The sequence below is a fragment of the Leptopilina heterotoma genome, unplaced genomic scaffold, assembly GCF_015476425.1.
Source record: "Leptopilina heterotoma isolate Lh14 unplaced genomic scaffold, ASM1547642v1 Lhet_60, whole genome shotgun sequence".
Lineage (NCBI taxonomy): Eukaryota > Metazoa > Arthropoda > Insecta > Hymenoptera > Figitidae > Leptopilina > Leptopilina heterotoma.
Window position 1 is genome coordinate 1428805 of NW_025111138.1, and position 21223 is coordinate 1450027.

Genomic DNA, 21223 nt, shown 5'->3' on the forward strand with positions numbered 1-21223 from the left:
ATTGAATAAAATAATATTTTTAAAAATAATTGTATTCTTTCAAGAAATTTTATTAAAATTGTATTGAAAATAATTAAATTGTATTGAAAATAATTATTGAATTGCTCTAAAAAATATTATTTATGAGAATAATGAAATTATTGCGAAAAATTTTATTAAAAGTTTTACGCAGCAATTTCTACTAATTTATTAGTAAAATTTACAAATTCAAAGGCAAAAAGTCAGTCACTAATTCAAAATAGTATTAAATTAATTATTTAATTATAATTAATTAAATTAAATAAATTACTATTAGTAGATTTAAAGGTTTGTTTGGATAAAATAAATATAAAAATAATTAATTAACGAAAAAATAGTTAATTTATTGGAAAATAATAAATTAGTTAAATAAAGGTAAATTAACTTAATCATAACAAAATTTGAAAAATAAAAAATTATTTAACAAATAGTTAATTAATTAAAATATTTATTATTAATGTAACAAAATAAATTTAAAAAAAAATAGTTATAACTAATTATTAAAAAAAACCATAAATTATCTACAATAAAGTAAAAACTAATAAATGATCTCAATTCTCGATTTGCCGGGACTAATTTAATTATTGTCGGTTTAATGGAGAAAAAAAAATTGAGCATCACTGGGAAGCACAATGAACGAGTGGTCATAATTATAAGATGTATGAGTGGTGGTGTGCGTGAATCAGTTGGTACACGGGACCCATCTAACATTAGAGTAGGATCAGTGTTTCCAGTCAGAGGGATCGTGCGCGATCACATTTCTTCTTTCATATCTTCGTTTTTCATTTAACACCCAAATCAGTCAAATGTTATTCGAAAAATTTCATTTTGACATTTTTTTCTTTAAAAAAGAAAAATAATCAAAAAAATAAAAAAAACAATTAAAAAAAGTGATAATGGTGCTTTCATTGAGGATATATTTAATTATTGCTATAGGTAAGAACTAAGAATAATAATAAATTTATTTTTTTCATTTGTATCTATTTTTTTATTCCTTTTTTTATTTTTTATTATTTATTGTTTATTATAAATTATAGCTATTATTATTATTATTGTTATTATTATTTGTATCATCATTATTATTGTTTAAATTTATAAATATTTAAATATTTTTAAAATTATTGTTACATAAAAACTAATTGTTTTTTCAATAAAAATGGGTTTTTTTTAATTTGTAAAAAAATGTAATTTGTAGAATACATTGGGGTGAAAAAAGCCACTTTTTTACACCATAAAATCAGAATTCAATTTTTTTTCAAATTTCGAATGAAAGTAAAAAAATTTGTAGTTTATAAAAATGTTATGCTTTTTTAAATGTTACTCGAAAAACAAATTTAAAATTAAAGAGTAGAAATAAAAGAAAATCGTTTTTTTAAATAAATTTTGAATTAAAAAGCAGAAATAAAAAAAAATCGTGTTTTTTTAAACAAATTTAGAATTAAAAAGCAGAAATAAAAAAAGAATCATTTTTTTAACAAATTTAGAATATTAAAAAGCAAAAATGAAAAAATGTATCGTTTTTTTTAAACAAATTTACAATTAAAAAAAAAAGTATCGTTTTTTTAAAAAAAAGAAATTTTACCCCTTTTCTTAGTGGGAAATTGTAGTTAATGCGAGAAATGTGTGTTAAAACTTTAAAAGGTGCGAAAATGACTTTAAAATGATGCTTTCATTATAATTAGAAGTTAATAATCATGTGGAAAGTGCACTTGACAATTTCCTCTTTCACTCTCCCTCTCACAAATTTGAAACTAACATCCGGTAAAATTGGCTGGCAAAATGACAAACTATGATATATGGAATATGAATTGCTCTCAATTACTGAAATCAAATAACCAATACTTAAATACCCTTTAACCTTTACAGTGTAACAGGAATTCACTGTAATAATCAAAACGGAAGTGTTTGTCACTATACCGGATATTTACATGCAACATTATAATTACAAATAATTATGCAACCCTAAATAATATATGCCATTTTAATTATTAATACAAAGCATTCATAATTTTACGTTCAGAATCAATCCACCAGAAATTCCTTTGCTAAATTAAATCAACATTTCTGTTATTTTCAGAAATAACTTTTTTAATTCATTTTTAGTTTATAATTTTACTTCTTTTCTCTATTTCTTTTCTTTACCTCAGTACTTTATTTTTTTATTTCATTATTTTTATTTATTTTATTTTTTTATCTTTTTTTATTTTTTAAATTAAAAAAATTTTTTTTTATTTTTTTTATTTTACGTTATCTTCCTTTTAGTTTATCGTCATTTTTATAGAATATAAATTTTTGAAATCCATATTAGTTAATAAATGACTACTTATTTTTATGCAAATGAATAAAAAAATAAAATAATTGACTAACAAAATATTAAAATAGTAAAAATTAAACTAATATAGTAATAAATTCAGAAAATAATTGACTAATAATATAATAAAATAATAAACTGATTAACTAATAATATAGTGAACTAATAAATTCATCTTAGTACTAAACTATAATGATCTACTAAACTAAGAAACTAATAAAGTAATAAATTCAGAAAATAATCAACTAATGATATATAATAAATAAACTAATAAATAAATATAATAAGCAAAATAATTACTAAATTTGAAAAAAATATTTAAAAAATAATAGAAAATTCAGAAAATAATAAAAAATAATAAAATAAAAAAAAATACAAAACAAAAATTTTAAAAAAATAATAAATAAAAATATAATAAACTAAAAAATAGTAAACTAAATAAATTAAAATAAATAAATAAATAATAATCAGGCAAAATAATTATATAAAGAAATTATAAATAATTATACAAAAATAAATCATTCTTTCGGAAAATTTCTATTACTTCCGGCAGTAAATTAAATAAAATAAAAGCAAACAATAAAAATTAACTCAATTTTGAACTTGTTTAATTTTTCCATTTTTACTGTGTCAGAAAAGAAAAATCTTCCTTTGATCCATTATTTAATTTTAAATGACAAATTTTATAAAGAGTTTATTTTTAAAAATACATTTACAATATTACCGCACACAGTTGACAAAAGCCATTGTTTAATCAGTAATCAATTATTCAAGTGAAATTTGTAATAAATTCAATTCGCAATCAACCGCTTATTATTTTCAACAAGTAAATATATATGTATACATTTTTATCCCTCTCTCCCTCTCTCTCTCCCTCTCTCTCTCTCTCTCTCTCTCTCTCTCTCTCTCTCTCTCTCTCTCTCTCTCTCTCTCATCATTCATTTTCAACAACAACCCGGTAACCCAGTTTTTGATTAAAAAGCATAATCTAAATTAATTATTTCACTCGATTGTTTTCAATTTTATTTATTTCTTGTACGTTAAATAAAGTAGTATAATATACAAAAATAAAATGTTATTTTCCATTTTGTGAATTGAAAATTGTAAATTATTGACAAACAAAAAAAAGTGAATAATTTAATATTTATATTACTTTGACGGAAAAATTTTTGTTTACTTTTAAAATAGAAAGTATAAGTACATTTTCTTGTACATAAATAAATTGCTTCTCATGTGCACTTTTTATTGGGTCACCTCAAGTTACAACAACTCTCACATAAAGAGGGCACCGAACTTAGTAACTCTATTCTTATGAATATGTATTATATATATATAAATTTTTTTTTTAATTGTCAAGTAAATATGTTTTCTAACACTTTATATTGAATTTTTTAGGGTAAATTGAAAACTCACATTCATTACTTTCGGTTTTATTGAATTTTGTTTAATGTTTTTAAATTTTTAGATTTTAGACAAATTATATTATTATATAATTGTATATAATTATAATTATTATATAATATATACATGCAAATTATAAATAAAGTGAAAAAATATAAATAACAATTAAAAATATTCAGGCATTTTATTACAAAAGAAAATAATTAAAACTATAATTTCTAAGATTAAACTGAAAAAAAAAATTTTGATTCTAATAATTGATTACTTGACTATTTTCAATTAAATATTTACTTGAATCAAATAATTTTTAATTGATTCAATTAAATTATGAGTCAATTAAATTGTTTTTGTTTCAAATACTCAAATTTTTGTTTCAAATATTATTGATTCAAATACAATTTAGTTGACTCAAAAAAAAAATTATTTGATTCGAGTAAATATTTGTTTGAATTTTCCCAGAATTTTTCACGAAACAATTATGTCAGTTCATTAGTAAATTAATTAAAATAATTAAAATAATTTTAAATTTATTTTTCTATTATTATTATTATTATTATTAATATTACTATTATTATTATGACTGTTAATAATAAAAATAATAAGTAATAAAATTATTATTTTAGTAATAAAATTTTGTTTACGTTTATTAGAATGAAATTATTCTTCAATTATTTTTATGTTATCTAATTACAATGAAAATAGTAAAATAAAAATTTTTTTGTAATAATTTTTATAGAATTTTTTATTGGATTGCAGGTACACAGTACACTCAATTGAGTCGAGGTGGTAGAAGCCTTCCAACGACAGTGAAAACTTACGAAAATGACACTGTAGTGTTACCATCATGCAATGAATACGCTTTATTCAATGGTAATCCTTTTACTTATTTGAAAAATTCAATATTTATTATTTATAGAAAGAGTAATTCAATTTGAATAATCTATTTTCTAACAGATTGAAAAAAATAACAAATATACATTTTCAATGTAATATAGTTCAAAATTTTTTAATAAATTTCGTTAATATTTTATTATTAAAAAATAAATAAACTATTTTTCATTATTTATTATTTGGAAAAAAACCTTTTATTGTTATTTAATATTTTTTAAACACACTTAACTTTTTAAATACACTCTTAAATATACCTTTAAAGTTTAAATAAATACTTGTTTATAAAATATTATTTAATATTAATTAATAAAATAATAATTAATTCGTAAAATGATAATTAATTAATAAATTTATTAAAAATATTGATATTAATAATATAATTGCTTAAAAACAATATTCTTGCACATATAAATAGATTGAAGAAAAAACAGATAAATTTAATAATGAGTCTTTTCCGTTCCAATGAGAAAATAAGAATTACAATAACATTCATACACATTGAGTCTTAAAAGAAACTGTAACTAGTTCTGAAAGAAGTGATTAAGGAAGGTCACTAAAAGCTTTCATGAGAGATCACGAAAGCTTGTAATAGTTATATATACAAGAGACATCAATTACGCTCCAAAACAAAACAAAAAGAACATGAGTTAACTTCTAAAAGCACAAAAAAATAAGATTCAACTATTTTTTTTAATTAAAAAGGAAATTTTCCTTCAAAATTTCTTTGAAATATTTATTAATGTAAAATAATGTTAACCAAGTCCGTTTCTGGGCCAATGGGATAAAATAAAAATTATTATTATTATTATCTTTGGAACATTTTTCGAAAATTTCTTCAAAACCTAAATATTTTATTGAAATGAAAAAATTTCTTTCGGTCTTAATTAAAAATGGTCTTTAATAAATAATAAATAATAAATAATTAATAATTAATAATTAATAATTAATAATTAATAATTAATAATTAATAAATAAATTTAGATAATAATTTTATTTAATAAATTTCAAATTACTAAAATTATTAATTATTAAATTAGTTTTAACGAAATAAAGTTATTATTTAAGTCCATTAAAAATTAATGATCGCGTTAAATTATCAAAATTCTTTTTTCACAGCTAATTTAGTAAAATTTTTGAAAATTGAATAAAATATACGAAATCATGTGTATTATTTGAAATCGGTGATTTCGACGTAATTTTCATTATATTTTATTGTCATTTAAATGTAGAATGCAATTTGAAACGAAAGGTTACAATCTGTTCGTTTCAGTTATTTTCAATATGTGTGTACTTCCATACCTATTCATATATATGTATAGTAGTTTGGTTTGAAATTTGATTATGCATGATCGATTGATCTGCTCCTGTACTCATATACGGGATACATATATGTGTGATTGACTGCATGATTATGTCGTCAGTAAGGGACTATATTTCACACGCATAGAATATTTCTGATATATACACACTCACATACACTCTCATACGTTCAGAATATTTAATATTCCACTCTCTGCGGTTATTTCTCCACTTTTTTTTATTATTATTCTATGCATATATTTAAAGTACACTTGCTAAAATCCAGAATTACATTTTGTATGTTATTTCATGTATTTCATTTGATTTAAAAGAAATATTATTATTTTATTATTTTAGTTAATTAACTTCATAGCCTTCCGGCGAAAATTTTGCTCTTATGGCTTATATTACAAATATAATAATAATAATAATAATAATAATAATAATAATAATAATAATAATAATAATAATAATAATAATAATAATAATAATAATAATAATAATAATAATAATAATAATAATAATAATAATAATAATAATAATAATAATAATAATAATAATAATAATAATAATAATAATAATAATAATAATAATAATAATAATAATAATAATAATAATAATAATAAAAATAATAATAATAATAATAATAATAATAATAATAATAATAATAATAATAATAATAATAATAATAATAATAATAATAATAATAATAAAAATAATAATAATAATAATAATATTACAGTTTTTTTAAATTAGATTTCCACATTTTTAAATTATAATTACAAAAGAAGAAAAAAATATAATTATAATTGGGAGAAGTGTTGGCAAAAATTTTGTAATATTTTTAGACCGTAATAGCCGTCTATTTTTTAAAACGTATTGAAATTTATTAAACGCAGAAATTCAATTATGTTTCAAATTTAAAAAAATTCTCGTCAAAATTTCAATTATCTTTAGAAATAATAAAATTCTTCTTCGAAATTCAATTATTTTAAAAAATTTTAATAAAATTCTTGGCAAAATTTTTATTATTTTTATTTTTTAAACATTTTTCTCAATTCAATGATTTTTAATATATCTACTATTTAAATACAATTTTCCAAAAGAATTCAATTATTTAAAAAAATATTAATAAAATTCTACGCAAACATTTAATTATTTTTATAAAATAATAAAAATTTCCCAGGAATTCAATTATTTATAAATTTTTTAAAAAATTTCTTCGCAATCATTCAATTATTTTCATAAATTGAATTATTTACGTAAATAAAATTCTTTTTAGGAATTCAATTATTTTCATAAATAATAATAAAACTTATTGCTGAATTACAATTATTTTTAATATAATTTTAGTGGAATTCCTCGAAAAGTGGAATTATTTTTAATACTTTTATTAAAATTCGTCAAAAGAATTCAATTATTTAAAAATTTGTTGATAAAATTCTTTATGAGAATTCAATTATTCAATAAATTATTTTTTTTATTTAAATAATTGAATTTTAGTAGAATTGTCTAATAAAAGAAGTAGAATTTTTTAATAAAAATTGATATAAAAATGATTTTTATTTAAAATTTTAGATAATAATTTAATATATTAAAAGCAATATAGTGTGAATTTTTGGAAATAATTGAATTTTGAAATTAATTTTGTTGAAAAAGTTTAATTACTTTTTTTAATATTATATTTGAAGTTTTTATTTTCTAATATATATTTAATTGAAGAATTTACGAATAATTGAAATTTCGTAAAATTGAATAGTGGAAACAAATGGATTTGTAAATTGTCAGAGGACTTTTTCGTAAATTAATTGATTTAAAGAAGAATTTTAGTTTAGTTTAGAATTTTAGTTCTTAAGTTTAATGTTTAATTTTTAATTTATTAAATTATTGAAATTTGAAAATTTTAAATTGTTAATTTCTTATATTTAAAATTGTATTAATTAGAAATTTATTACAAATTTTTTTTTATTTTTAAATTATTAACTTATTGATAGTTGATACATTTATAATTTATAATTATAATTAGTTTTTTAAATACATGTAGCATTAAAGAAATAAATATATCATTTTATTTTTTTAAATAAAAGATAAAATAAATAATAAATAATAAATTATAAATAATATAATAAAATAAAATTAATAATTAAAAATTAACCTATGAGGTGTACATGGAGAGAATAAATAAATAAAAAACTAATAAATAAAAATAATAAATAAAAATAATAAATAAAATCATAAAATAAAAAAATAAATAAGAAAATAAATTACACGACCTTGTTAATTTATTTTATTTATTTTTATTTAGCTAGATTTATTATATTTATTATTATTATTTCTAATTATTCGATTATTTTGCAATAAAAGGTTTAAATACGATTATATTTCTATATTTTTTTATTATTTTATTACTATGGAACTTGAATAGAAATAATTACCACTTTGACATGCCCTTAAACTCGTATAGCAAATTCTATTGTTGTAAATACATTGACAGTTATTTTCAACTGTATTTGAAATTAATGGATATAGAAATTAAAGCATTTAAATATGTATGATAGACGGAATCGATAAATTCTAATTGTATACAGATTAATTTGAAGGTTTTTCGATATATTTAACGTTTATTTGCTTGAGCACGTGTATCAAACACTGGTCGCAATAACATTAATCAAAAATGTCAGTTATATGAGGAATTTTTTGTATACACACTCTATTTCGTTATAATAACAAAAGCACACAAAATACTAAATGACAATGTATAAATATTTATCTACAGGTGAGAGAGGAATAAATTATTATACGTTTCATTGTCTAGCTAATTTTTTTCCTATATATATTATTTTTATTTAAATTTTTCTGTTATTTTTTAATTTTTGAAGGTAATTTTTTATAATTTTCTCATGCATGGAGAAATTAAGTACATTAATTAATTAAACTATTAATTTACTTATATATTGAAATATTCATTTTTTTAAATATATTTATTAAATCCAAGATTAAATCAATTAGTTATATTGTGTTTACTTTTTTAAAACATTTATTTATTTAATTATTTGTTTATTTAGTTAAATATTTATTTAATCATTTGCTTACTTGTGTCTATTATATTTAATTTACAATGATTTTAAAGTAAGCCAAATCTTTAAAAAAATAAATTTCCAAGAGAGAAATAATTTTATTATTTTAGTCTAGCTAATTTTATTAATTTATTTATTAATATTCGCTTATTAAAATATTTATTTTTATTCTCTTATATATTTAATTTAATTAATCAATTTATATTCTAAATTGAATTTTATTCATTTGTTTATTTATTCATACTATTTTTATTCAAATTTAAGAAAATTGGAGAATCAAATAATATTTTTTTTATTTTGAAAATTTTTCTTTTGTCTGACTTAAAACATACTTTTCTACTTAAACGAAAATTTAATTTTAAAAACACGTCTGACTTTAATATTTTTCTTCTACTTTCCTCAAAACTCGTTTCGTTTAGAAATTTTATGTCTGACTTAAACTATTCAACACCTACTGATATTGAAAATACAGTAAGAAATACTTTTTTGTAAGAAAATACAAAAAGTAAAAATAAAAAGTCTTTTTAAATTGAATCGTGAATTTCAAAAAAAGGACTCAACTATAAAAAACCGTCACTCATTTTCACTGTCAATTGTTATGTGAAAATGAGACTTACGCCTTTTCACGTTGAGCTCTTTTCAAAATTTACGATTCAATTCTATTCGTTTCTTGACTTTAAAAAAAAAAATTTCATCTCAAATGGAAACTCATTTAGAAATAAATATTCTATCTGACTAAAACTTTCCTATATTTGTTTGTTTATATGTTCATTTATTTGTGTTTTTTTACTTCAGCATTTACTATTTTTATTTTTATTTTTATTTTTTATTTGCTTATTTTTTGTTTTTATTTACTGCTTTATTTATTTTTCTTTACTTATTTGTTTATTTATTTGTCTATTTATTTTATATAATTATTTATTTATTTATGAATTTGTTTACTTGTTTACCTCTATTTGTTTATATATTGTTTTAAAATCGAAAAAATTTCTTTATAAATATTTTTTTAATTATTTGTTTGTTTATTTATGAATTTGTTTACTTGTATACCGCTTTTTGTTTATTTCTTTATCTATTTTTTAAATTATTTGTTTGTTTATTTATTTATGAATTTGTTTACTTGTTTATCTCTGTTTGTTTATTTATTGTTTTAAAATCGAAAAAACTTCTTTATAAATATTTTTTTAATTATTTGTTTGTTTATTTATTTATGAATTTGTTTACTTGTATACCGCTTTTTGTTTATTTCTTTATCTATTTTTTAAATTATTTGTTTGTTTATTTATTTATGAATTTGTTTACTTGTTTATTTCTGTTTGTTTATTTGTTTCTGTATTTATTTGGATACTTTTTATTTTCGTTTAATTGTTTTTTTATTTGTTTATAATTATTTATTTGTTTATTTATTTGTTTATTTATTTGTTCATTTATTTGTTCATTTATTTGTTCATTTATTAAATTATTCTACATTTCTAATTAATATCGACAGTAAAAAGAAAATAAAAATTAATTCGCGTCAAATTAAAAAAGTTTACTTTTTCGGATTCAGAACATTTAGAACTACCGACAAGAGTAATGTGGTGGCGAGATGGATTATTGCTCGTTGATAGTGATGACACAAATGTTGTACCACCTGAGCGGGTAAGATTGTGGAACAATGGGAGCCTCGAGGTCTATCGAGTACAACAAAAAGATACCGGTGAATACAAATGCAATGCTTCTCGTCCTGCACCCTGGGGTGGTGTCATTCAAATTCATGCCATTGAAGTGATGTGTAAGTTACATAATAACAAAAAAATACTTTTCAATTCTCCCCTTTCTTCTTAAAAAAAAAAAAAAAAAAAAAAAAATTAATTTTTGCACAAATTTAAATTTAATTTTCAACTTTTTGCTTTAAATTAATTTTATATTCAATATTTTCACAAATTTAAATTTAATTTTCTATTTTTGCTTAAAATTAATGTTATATTCAATATTTTCACAAATTTAAATTTAATTTTCGCAATTTTTGCTTAAAATTAATTTTATATTCAAGATTTGCACAAATTTCAATTATTTTGATAAAAATTTATTTTTTATTCAATATTTGCAAAAATTTAATTTAATTTTTAAGGAAATTTGAACCATATTATGACGTCACAATTTTAGAGCAAATTCTTTGAACAAATTGTGACGTCATAATGTTTCAAATGCCCTTAATTTTTGCACAATATTAATTTTCTATTTAATATATTATTTGCATAAAAATTATTCTTGTTTTTCCCTCATATTGAATATTCAATAAATTTAAAAAAAAAAATTTAATTCACTCCATTTTTTCTTTGATACAAAGTCATTATACTGAAATTCTACAAATACGATATAAAAATAAATAAAAATAAATTGAAACATTTAATTGAAAATAATGTAATAATTAACATAAATATCGAAAAAATAATAAACAAATGAAAGAAAATTATTTATTAATATATTTATGAATTCAAGTGCAATCTATTGGAGATTTTTTGTACTGATCATTCTAGATGGTTTTCGTGTCGGTATTCCCATTGGGACAAAGGATTTACCCTGTTTCTGACAATAATTAATTAATCTGCGTGGAAAAAAGAATTTCTGCTTTTTTTCCTTTTTGTTTCAACTAATGAACTCTGGGAACTATCCGCGAGTAATTAGGACCTTTTTGTGGCAGATGTATTAATTTGGAAAAGAGAAAAAGAAAGTAATTTTGTTTGACAAAAAAAAAAATTGTATTTGACATTTTTTTTTATTACTATTTAATTATTTCTTATTATTCTAATTTTTCATTTATTGTATTTATTTTTATTTATTGTAATAATTTAATTTTTTATGGCTTTTGGTCTGTTAAAAATTAATTTAATAAATATTGATAATATTAATAATAAGGCTAATAAGAAAAATAATATTAATTTAAATAATGAATAGGAAAAAAAATTATTAATTAATAATGAATAGAAAAAAAATTGTTTAAAACATAGAGAAAAATAATTAGAAATATATTTCATGGAATTAGGAAAAAAATTGAAAAAATTTTTTTAATGGGAAAATTCATATCTATTCAAATTTTTTTGTGTTCTTTGAATTTTTTTTTTTTTTTGACAAAAATATGAATCACGTAAATGCGAAATTTGAAATGTGCGCTTTGGGTAATGCGAGATTTAAAAGCTCGATGTTTAATTACTTTGGAAATACGAGAAATAACTTTACTGCGGAAAAATTGATAGGTATCTATTAATTTCAGATCCACCCAGTGTCCACCCACTTCCAGAATCTGGAGAGCTCGAAATCAATTTAGGGGAAACAGTCGATATGGCATGTGTTGCCAAAGGTATCCCTGTACCAATCATCTCTTGGAAATTTAAAGTAATTATCATTTTTTTTCATTTATAGCTAAAGTTCAAGAGTTGAGATTTTTTAAATTAATTTACAAATATGTGTCAATTAGTTTTTTTATATACTTAAAATTAACTTACAAATGGCTATTTAATTTACAAGTAATTTATAAATGTCAATTAATTTTTCAATTTAAAATTAACTTACAATTTACATTAATTTTCAATTGATATCAATTATTTTTTACTTTAAAATTAATTTACAATTGATATCAATTATTCTTTAGTTTAAAATAAATTTCGATTGAAAATTAATTTACCACTTATTCTATAAATGTAATTATTACAAAAATTTATTAATTTTAAGATAATTTAATAGTAAAGAAGTAAAATTTAGGTCAAATTTTTCAAAAAAATTTAATTAGTTGTTTCCTTTTATTTCCTAAATTTTTAAATAATTTTTCTTTTTAAATATTTTCAATTTTAAAATTAGTGCATTGGAAATCATTGAATTCTTGCAAAGAATTTTATGAAAAAAATTTGATAATAATTAAATTCCTTCGAAGAATTTTATTATTTATAAAAATAATTGAACTTTTGCGAAGAATTTTATTAAAATTTTTGAAAATCCTATAATTAAATACTTTTCAAGAATTTCTTTGAGTTTTTTTAAAATATTGGAGTTTCTTTAGGAATTTTAATTGAAAATTTTGATAGTGATTCTATTTTATGAACAATTTCTTTCAAGTTTTTTAAATAATCGTGTTTCTTAATAATTAGTTTTTTTGAATAATTTTAATTGAAAATTTTGATAATATAATTGAATTTAACAAAAAATTTTTTTAGCTTTTTAAAATAGTCATGTCTGTCAGTAATTATAATTAAATATTTAATTATTGAAGTCTATTAAAATTGTGTTGAAAATAATTTAATTTTTGATATTGAATTTTACTACTTATTAAAAAAATTCAATTGTTTCTAAAAATATTATTAAAAATAATAAAAGAATTGAATTCTTTTATGAGATTTTATTAAAATATTGTATTAAAAATAATTTAAATTTTGCAAAGAAATTTACTATATTTATAAAAATAATTGAATTGGTTTGAAGAATTCATTAATATTTGAGAAAATAATTGAATTCTTTTGAAAAATTTTATAACGCGTTAAAGAAAAAATTGAATTTTTTTCACGAATTTCATTCGTGAAATTTCATTGAAAATAATTGAATTTTTGCAAAGGTTTACTATTTAAAAAAAATAATTGAATTATTTCGAAGGATTTATTAAAATTTTAGAAAATAATTGAATTCCTTTGTGAAATTTTATTGATAATAATTGAATTTTTGTAAAGATTCAATTCAATTCAATTATTTTTATAAATAGTAAAATTTTTTGAAACAAATTTCACTATTTATAAAAATAATTGAATTTTTTCGTATAATTTTATTGAAAATAATTGAATTTTTGCAAACAGTTTACTATTTAAAAAGAATAATTGAATTATTTCACAGGATTTATTAAAATTAAAATTAATTAAAATTAAAATCGTGGAATTTTATTAAAATATTTGTTAAAAATAATTGAATTTTTGTAAAAAAATTTTACTATTTATAAAAATAATTGAATTTTTTCGTGTAATTTTATTGAAAATAATTGAATTTTTGCAAACATTTTACTATTTAAAAAAAATAATTGAATTATTTCACAGGATTTATTAAAATTTTAGAAAATAATTTAATTCTTTCGTGGAATTTTATTAAAATATTTGTTAAAAATAATTGAATTTTTGTAAAAAAATTTTACTATTTATAAAAATAATTAAATTTTTTCGTGAAATTTTATTAAAAATAATTGAATTTTTGTAAAGATTTTACTATTTAAAAAAAATAATTGAATTGTTTCGAAAGAGTTTTGAAAAATTTTAGAAAATAATTGAATTCTTTCGTTAAATTTTATTAAAATTTTGTTGAAAATAATTGAATTTTTGTAAAAAAATTTTACTATATTTACAAAAATAATTGAATTTTTTCGTGAAATTTTATTAAAATTTTGTTGAAAATAATTGAATTTTTGTAAACAAATTTCACTATTTATAAAAATAATTGAATTTTTTTGTGAAATTTTATCATTTATGAAAATAATTGAATTCTCGCTAATAATAAAATAAAAAGTAATAAAAAGCAGTGAAAAATAGAATTTTGAAAATTATGATTGAAATAATGAAATTAGAATTAAAAGAAAAGCAATAATATCAAGAGTGAAAATGTTAATGGCATTAAATTAAATAATAGGATACGATTAAATTTAATATTCAAGTTGATTGTTTTATTTGCAAAATTAACAAAAGGGTGAGGTGATTCCACTGCTCGACCACAGAGATCGTCTTCGATTTAGAACTGACAACATTAATCAAACCGGACGTTATTCTTGTGAAGCAGACAATGGAGTGGGAGATCCGGCTCTTGCTACTATTGATCTCCGAATTCGATGTAAGTCGCTCAATTCATATTCTTTTCTTAAATTTCTTTTTATCTCCTAATATTTTTTAGGAAAAAAATAAAATATTTGAAATATAAAAAGGATTAAAGTGTAATTAACAGTAAAATTAGGTCTATATTCAATTAGGCAATTAAATAATAATATCGTGTAAGTAAATATTAAATTCCTAATAGACAACTCTGGCAGAAAAAATACATTAATAATCATTATCAACTATTAAATTTTATCACATAAATCATTATAATGAATAAAAATTTCATTTAATTTCATTTGACAAACTTGACTATAGGCTCTAAACTGCGAAATGAAGTTCTTGAATTCAAATAAAGTGTTGGTTTGATCAAGTTTAATTAAGACGTGCAGTTGTTGAAAAGTAATTATGTAAATCAGATCTTGGCATGCAAGAAAAGCAATTTTAATTAATTTATCGAATCAAATTGCAATCACCTTGTCGATTAATTGATCAAACGCAAGAGAAGATTCAATTGCCAGTCTTCATTCTATTGTCACACTAGGTGATTCATTCTCACTAATAAAAGACGACCGAGTCATCATAGCTAATCAAGATTCTCAACAAGAACAAATGATGATTTTACGCTCTATTATATTCTAAAATTAGACATTTAATTGAGACTTTTTTTTAATTTCCCATTAGACAATCAGTCAGGCAAAAAGGGCATTTTTTGAAAAACGAAGAGAAAAGAAAGGGGAAATGACGTTAATTTTGTTTCATTGAATTTTAATTCAATTCAATTTGGAAATTTTCTGTCTGACTTAAATTGAACTGTACTACTGATATTGCGAAAATTAGTAGAAATCGAAAGCATTTTTGGTGATTTCAATTTTTTGGTACACTTAAAGAATGAATAATAGTCTCACCAACGTTTCCAAAGGTTAGGGAAATCAGAGAATTCAAGGAAAAGTCAGGAATTTTTATTAAAAGTACAGGTAAAAATTTAATTTTTAGAATTCATAAGAAAAATCTAAATTTTTTGAGTCTTTTTTGTCTACCTCATAAACTATGAAACTACCACCGAATTTTAATACAAAACCTTCAAAATTTTTTTCTATTTCTGAACAGAATGAGTTTTTTATTATTATTTAATTATTTCAAAAGTTTTAACGCAATTAACTTGATAAATAACAAAATTCTTCACAGAAATTCAATTATTTTTAGAAATTTTAATAAAATTCTTTGTAAAATTCAATAATTTTCATAAATAACAATATTCTTCACAAGAATTCAATTATTTTCAAAAGTTTTAATAAACTTCTTCAAAGAAATTGAATTATTTTTCAAAAATTTTAACGAATATTACTCCAAAAATTTAAATAAGATTCTTTTCAAAAATTCAATTATTTTTTTAAATATCAAAATTCATCACAAAAATTCAATTCTAATGAAAAGTAATAAAATACTTTGCAGAAATTAAATTTTAATAAAATTCTTGTCAAAATTTCAATTATTTAAAAAAAATTTAATCATATTCTTCGCATAAATTTAATTATTTTCATAAATTATTATTTAAATTCTTCTCAGGAATTTAATTATTGTTAGGAATTTTAATAAAATTCTTTGCTGAATTCAATTATTTTCATAAAAAAACAATATTCTTCACAAGAATTCAATTGTTTTCAAAAGTATTAATAAACTTCTTCGAAGAAATTCAATTGTAATTAAATGATTTTCAAAATTTACTGTTTTCATAAAATTTATCAAAAAAATTTAATTATCGGAAAGAATTTTTAAAATTATAAAAACATTCAATTATTTTCATAAATAACTTTTAATTCGTCGCAGAAAACCAATTATTTTCAAAAATTTTTAAGCAATTCTACAAAAGAGTTTAATTATCTTGATAAAAGAAACCAAATTTTCCCAAAAAAATAAATTGCTTTTTAAGGAATTTTAATAAAATTCTTTTTAAAAATTCAATTATCTTCATAAATATCAAAATTTATCACAAGAATTCAATTGTATTGAAAAGTAATAAAAAAACTTTGCAAAAATTAAATTATTTTTTAAATTCTCGTCTAGAAGTAATTGTCAAAAATTTTGATAAAATTCTTGGAAAAATTTCAATTATTTATGCAAAATTAAATAAAATTCTTCGCATAAATTTAATTATTTTTATAAATTATTTTTTAAATTCTTCTTAGAAATTCAATTATTTTAAAAAATTTTAATAAAATTCTCCAAAAAGTTTTCAATTTTTTTTTTCAAAAATTGTTATAAAAATTTATTCTATACTAAAGTATAATTAATTTTAGTGAATTTTTAATTAAAAATCCTTAAAAGAAATTAAATTTTTTTCAAATTTTTTTTTAAATTCTTGTCAAGAATTAAATGGTTGTCAAAAATTTTAATAAAATTTTTGTCAAAATTTCAATTTTTTTAACAAAATTTAATAAAATTCTTCGCATGAATTCAATTATTTTCATAAATTATTATTTAAATTCTTCTCAGGAATTCAATTAATTTTAAAAATTCTCCAAAAAGTTTTCAATTATTTTCAAAAATTGTTATAAAAATTTATTATACTAAAGTATAATAAATTTCAGTAAAATTGTCATGAAATGTCTTAAAAGAAATTAATTATTTTCAAAAATTGTTAATAAAATTCTTCGTAAAAATTAAATTTTAAGAAACATTCAATTATTAAATAAACTAGCCAAACTATCCGCGCGCAAGCGCGCGGGAATGTTGTATGGGGCTGCTTATTTTAAACAATTTAAAAAATTATAAAGAAATAATTATTATAACCTAACAAAGAAATTTAACTAACTAAAATCCAAATAATTTCACTCAATGGTCTCAATTTAAATAGAATTTACATTACTAGACTTAAACTATGGCTAGAACAATTACAATTAGTATCTGGGTCATCTTTTGCATTGCTTATTTTATAAAGCCATTTTAAATTAAATACTTTTTAAAGAAATAATAATTATTACACACTGAAAAAAGTTTTACTTGAAATAGCGATAAGTTTCTCTAGAATAACGAAAGTATTAATTGAAGCACTGAATAATTTCGCTACTAAAGTGAAATCTGTAGTTCATCTAGCTAAATATTTTTGCCGTGCATAACGAAAAAAGAATTAAATTAACATCAGATTTTCTACATTCAAAAAAACGAATTCAAATAGAAATTAATCATTTTACAACTTAACCAAATTCACCTCAGAAATCACTGAATTCGATAATTTAGAAGAAAGTCAGACAAAAGCAGGGTTCCTACAGAATCTGGAAATCATGGAAATCATGGAAATGGTATGGAATTTTTAAAAGGCTTCTGGAAATCAGGGAAATCATGGAAAAGGCCTGTAATTTTTAAAAAATTCTAAATTTTTTCAGTTTTCCATTTTTTCTCTTGAATAAAAATTCAAATAATAATAAAGCTAAATGGTATAAAAGAGAAAAAAAAATGTTGAATTTTAAGAAATTCAATTTTTCGGATTTTTGATAATTTTTAATAATTTTTGATAATTTTAGATTTTTTACTAAAGAGTCGAGACAATTTAATAAGTAAAGTATTTTCCAAAAGCACAAAAATAATGAAGCTAAATCCCATAAAAGAGAAGAAAAAATGTTGAATTTTAAGAAATTCGGTTTTTTGAATTTTTGATAATTTTCGATAATTTCACATTTTTTACCAAAGAGTCAAGACAATTTAATAAGTAAAGTATTTTCCAAAAGCACAAAAATAATGAAGCTAAATCCCATAAAAGAGAAGAAAAAATGTTGAATTTTAAGATAATCGGATTTTTGAATTTTTGATAATTTTCGATAATTTTAGATTTTTTACCAAAGAGTCGAGACTATTAAATAAGTAAAGTATTTTCCAAAAGCACAAAAATAATGAAGCTAAGTCCCATAAAAGAGAGGAAAGAATGTTGAATTTAAAGAAAAACGGATTTTTGAAATTTTTTGAATTTTTGATAATTTTAGATTTTTTACCAAAGAATCGAGACAATTTAATAAGTAAAGTATTTTCCAAAAGCACAAAAATAATGAAGCTAAATCCCATAAAAGAGAAGAAAAAATGTTGAATTTTAAGATAATCGGATTTTTGAATTTTTGATAATTTTCGATAATTTCACATTTTTTACCAAAGAGTCGAGACAATTTAATAAGTAAAGTATTTTCCAAAAGCACAAAAATAATGAAGCTAAATCCCATAAAAGAAAAGAAAAAATGTTGAATTTTAAGAAAATCGGATTTTTGAATTTTTTCGAATTTTTGATAATTTTAGATTTTTTACTAAAGAGTCGAGACAATTAAATAAGTAAAGTATTTTCCAAGAGCACAAAAATAATGAAGCTAAATCCCATAAAAGAAAAGAAAAAATGTTGAATTTTAAGAAAATCGGATTTTTGAATTTTTTCGAATTTTTGATAATTTTAGATTTTTTACCAAAGAGTCGAGACTATTAAATATGTAAAGTGTTTTCCAAATGCACAAAAATAATGAAGCTAAATCCCATAAAAGAGAGGAAAAAATGTTGAATTTTAAGAATTTCGGGTTTTTGAATTTTTGATAATTTTCAGTAATTTTAGATTTTTTACCAAAGAGTCGAGATAATTTAATAAGTAAAGTATTTTTCACATTAAAAAGTTTGACATTAAAAAATATATAAAAAATGCCAATACTTAACCCACAAAATTAAATTTTCAAAACAAACAAATGAATGCAGATAATTTGCTAACGGAAAGGAAACTTACGATTATTATAATGTATTATTTATTTTTATATATTTAAATTATTGGATTCTCGTAAAAATTTCTAATAAAAATTGATTTACAAAATGAATTTTGGTTAAAATTTTAGATAATAATTTAATATTAAAAACATTATAACATGAATTTTTAGAAATAATGGAATTTTGGAAAGGTTTAAAATTACAGTCATTGGAAAGCTAAATTTTTCGTACTTTTAATTAATAATTGATTTAAAGAAAAATTCTAGTAAATAATAATTAAATTTAAATAATGAAAATAATTTCAAAGAAATTACAGTAAGAATACACTGTAAAAAATGTAGGGAGTTAACGGACTCGGGAGTTGGGAGTGAAATTTTTCGAGTTAAAAATCAACTCCAGAAGAGAGTTAATTTCTAACTCCCTTCATTCAACACCCGGGCGAGTTATTTTTTCCTTGGGGAGTTAGCATTTGTGTGTGAAGTTTTAACTCTCTTTATTTAACTCCCCTGGCATTAACTCCCCAATGGGTGCGACTTTTATAGAATCCCCTGGGGAGTTAAAATTTAACTCCCTTTTTTTACAGTGTATTCTTATATAAAATAATAATTTTATCACTGGGCTGTCTTTAATTATTATAAAAACAGAAAGAAATCGATCGACTTCTTTATGTTTATAATAAATATTTTTGTAAGTTAATCAATTTCAAAACGTTTGAATTTTAAATTTCCGAAAATCTTCATTCCTATGGAAAAATATTAATTATTAAATATTTATTTAAAAAAGAAGTTATTGATGTTTTCGAATAATTTTACAATTAAAAAAGTTCTTAAATAAATGTATTAGAATATTTTTCTTAGTAGCTAATAATTTTTAGAATGAATCTTAATATTTTTTAGGGGCAGGGAAAAAATTAAAATTCTGTCTCGAAATCAGGCAAAAGTCAGGGAAAAACAAAGTTAAATTTGTGTGGTAACCGTGTTGACTTAAGTAATGCTTTACTACTAATTTAATTAACTTTTAAATAACTGTTTAATTAACTTTTAAATATTATGTCGTTTTGGAATAATTTTGTGCCATTTAGATCGTAAATTAATTATTTAATTACTTTCTGTCTGACTAAAAACGTCTTCTTCCTCTATATTTAAAGCAAAACCTAGTTAATTGGAAACTGCTTTGTACTCAAAATAGAATTAGAAGAAATTAAAAATATTTTGTCTCGATTAAACAGTTTTTCACTTAAAATACGGTTTAACTGGATTTTTCTGATTATATTTGGATTTTTGTTGGACTTAAATAACTATTTTCCACTTAAAAAACCCATAAATTAAGATAAATATATTTTGTCTGACCGAAAAACTTCTTTTCCACTTAAATCGAACATTAAATTATCAAACAATTATTTTATGCAACTGGTGTAAAAATAAAAAGAAATTAAACTTGCTGTATGTCTTAAACGTTCCTTTTCTACTTAAAACTCAAATCAAAATGAGGAACAAGTCTGACTTAAATAACATTTTTCCACTTTTGAAGTCGAATTAATTTAAAAACTCTATTTCTACCTATAATATTTAATTAATACACTGAGAAAACATTTTTTTAATCTTAAAATAAATAATCAACCGCAAAAAAATATGTTTGAATTAAACATACATTTTATAATTGAATTAAACGTAATT

The 21223-nt window shown here is 19.7% G+C and overlaps 1 protein-coding gene across 2 annotated transcripts in view; it reads left to right on the top strand.

Moving 5' to 3' along the window:
• The window catches only part of LOC122509353 (neurotrimin-like), a 163680-nt gene that overhangs the window by 135655 nt on the left and 6802 nt on the right, over window positions 1–21223 (top strand). Inside the window, exons 1-5 of one of the 2 annotated variants that reach the window (XM_043623343.1) lie at window positions 706–954; window positions 4487–4600; window positions 10547–10771; window positions 12254–12375; window positions 14694–14835. In XM_043623343.1, the coding sequence (XP_043479278.1) occupies window positions 915–954; window positions 4487–4600; window positions 10547–10771; window positions 12254–12375; window positions 14694–14835 (643 nt within the window). In that variant the 5' untranslated portion in view covers window positions 706–914. Of the gene's footprint in view, window positions 1–705; window positions 955–4486; window positions 4601–10546; window positions 10772–12253; window positions 12376–14693; window positions 14836–21223 lie in introns of those variants that run through there. The other variant, XM_043623344.1, reaches the window with a different exon arrangement.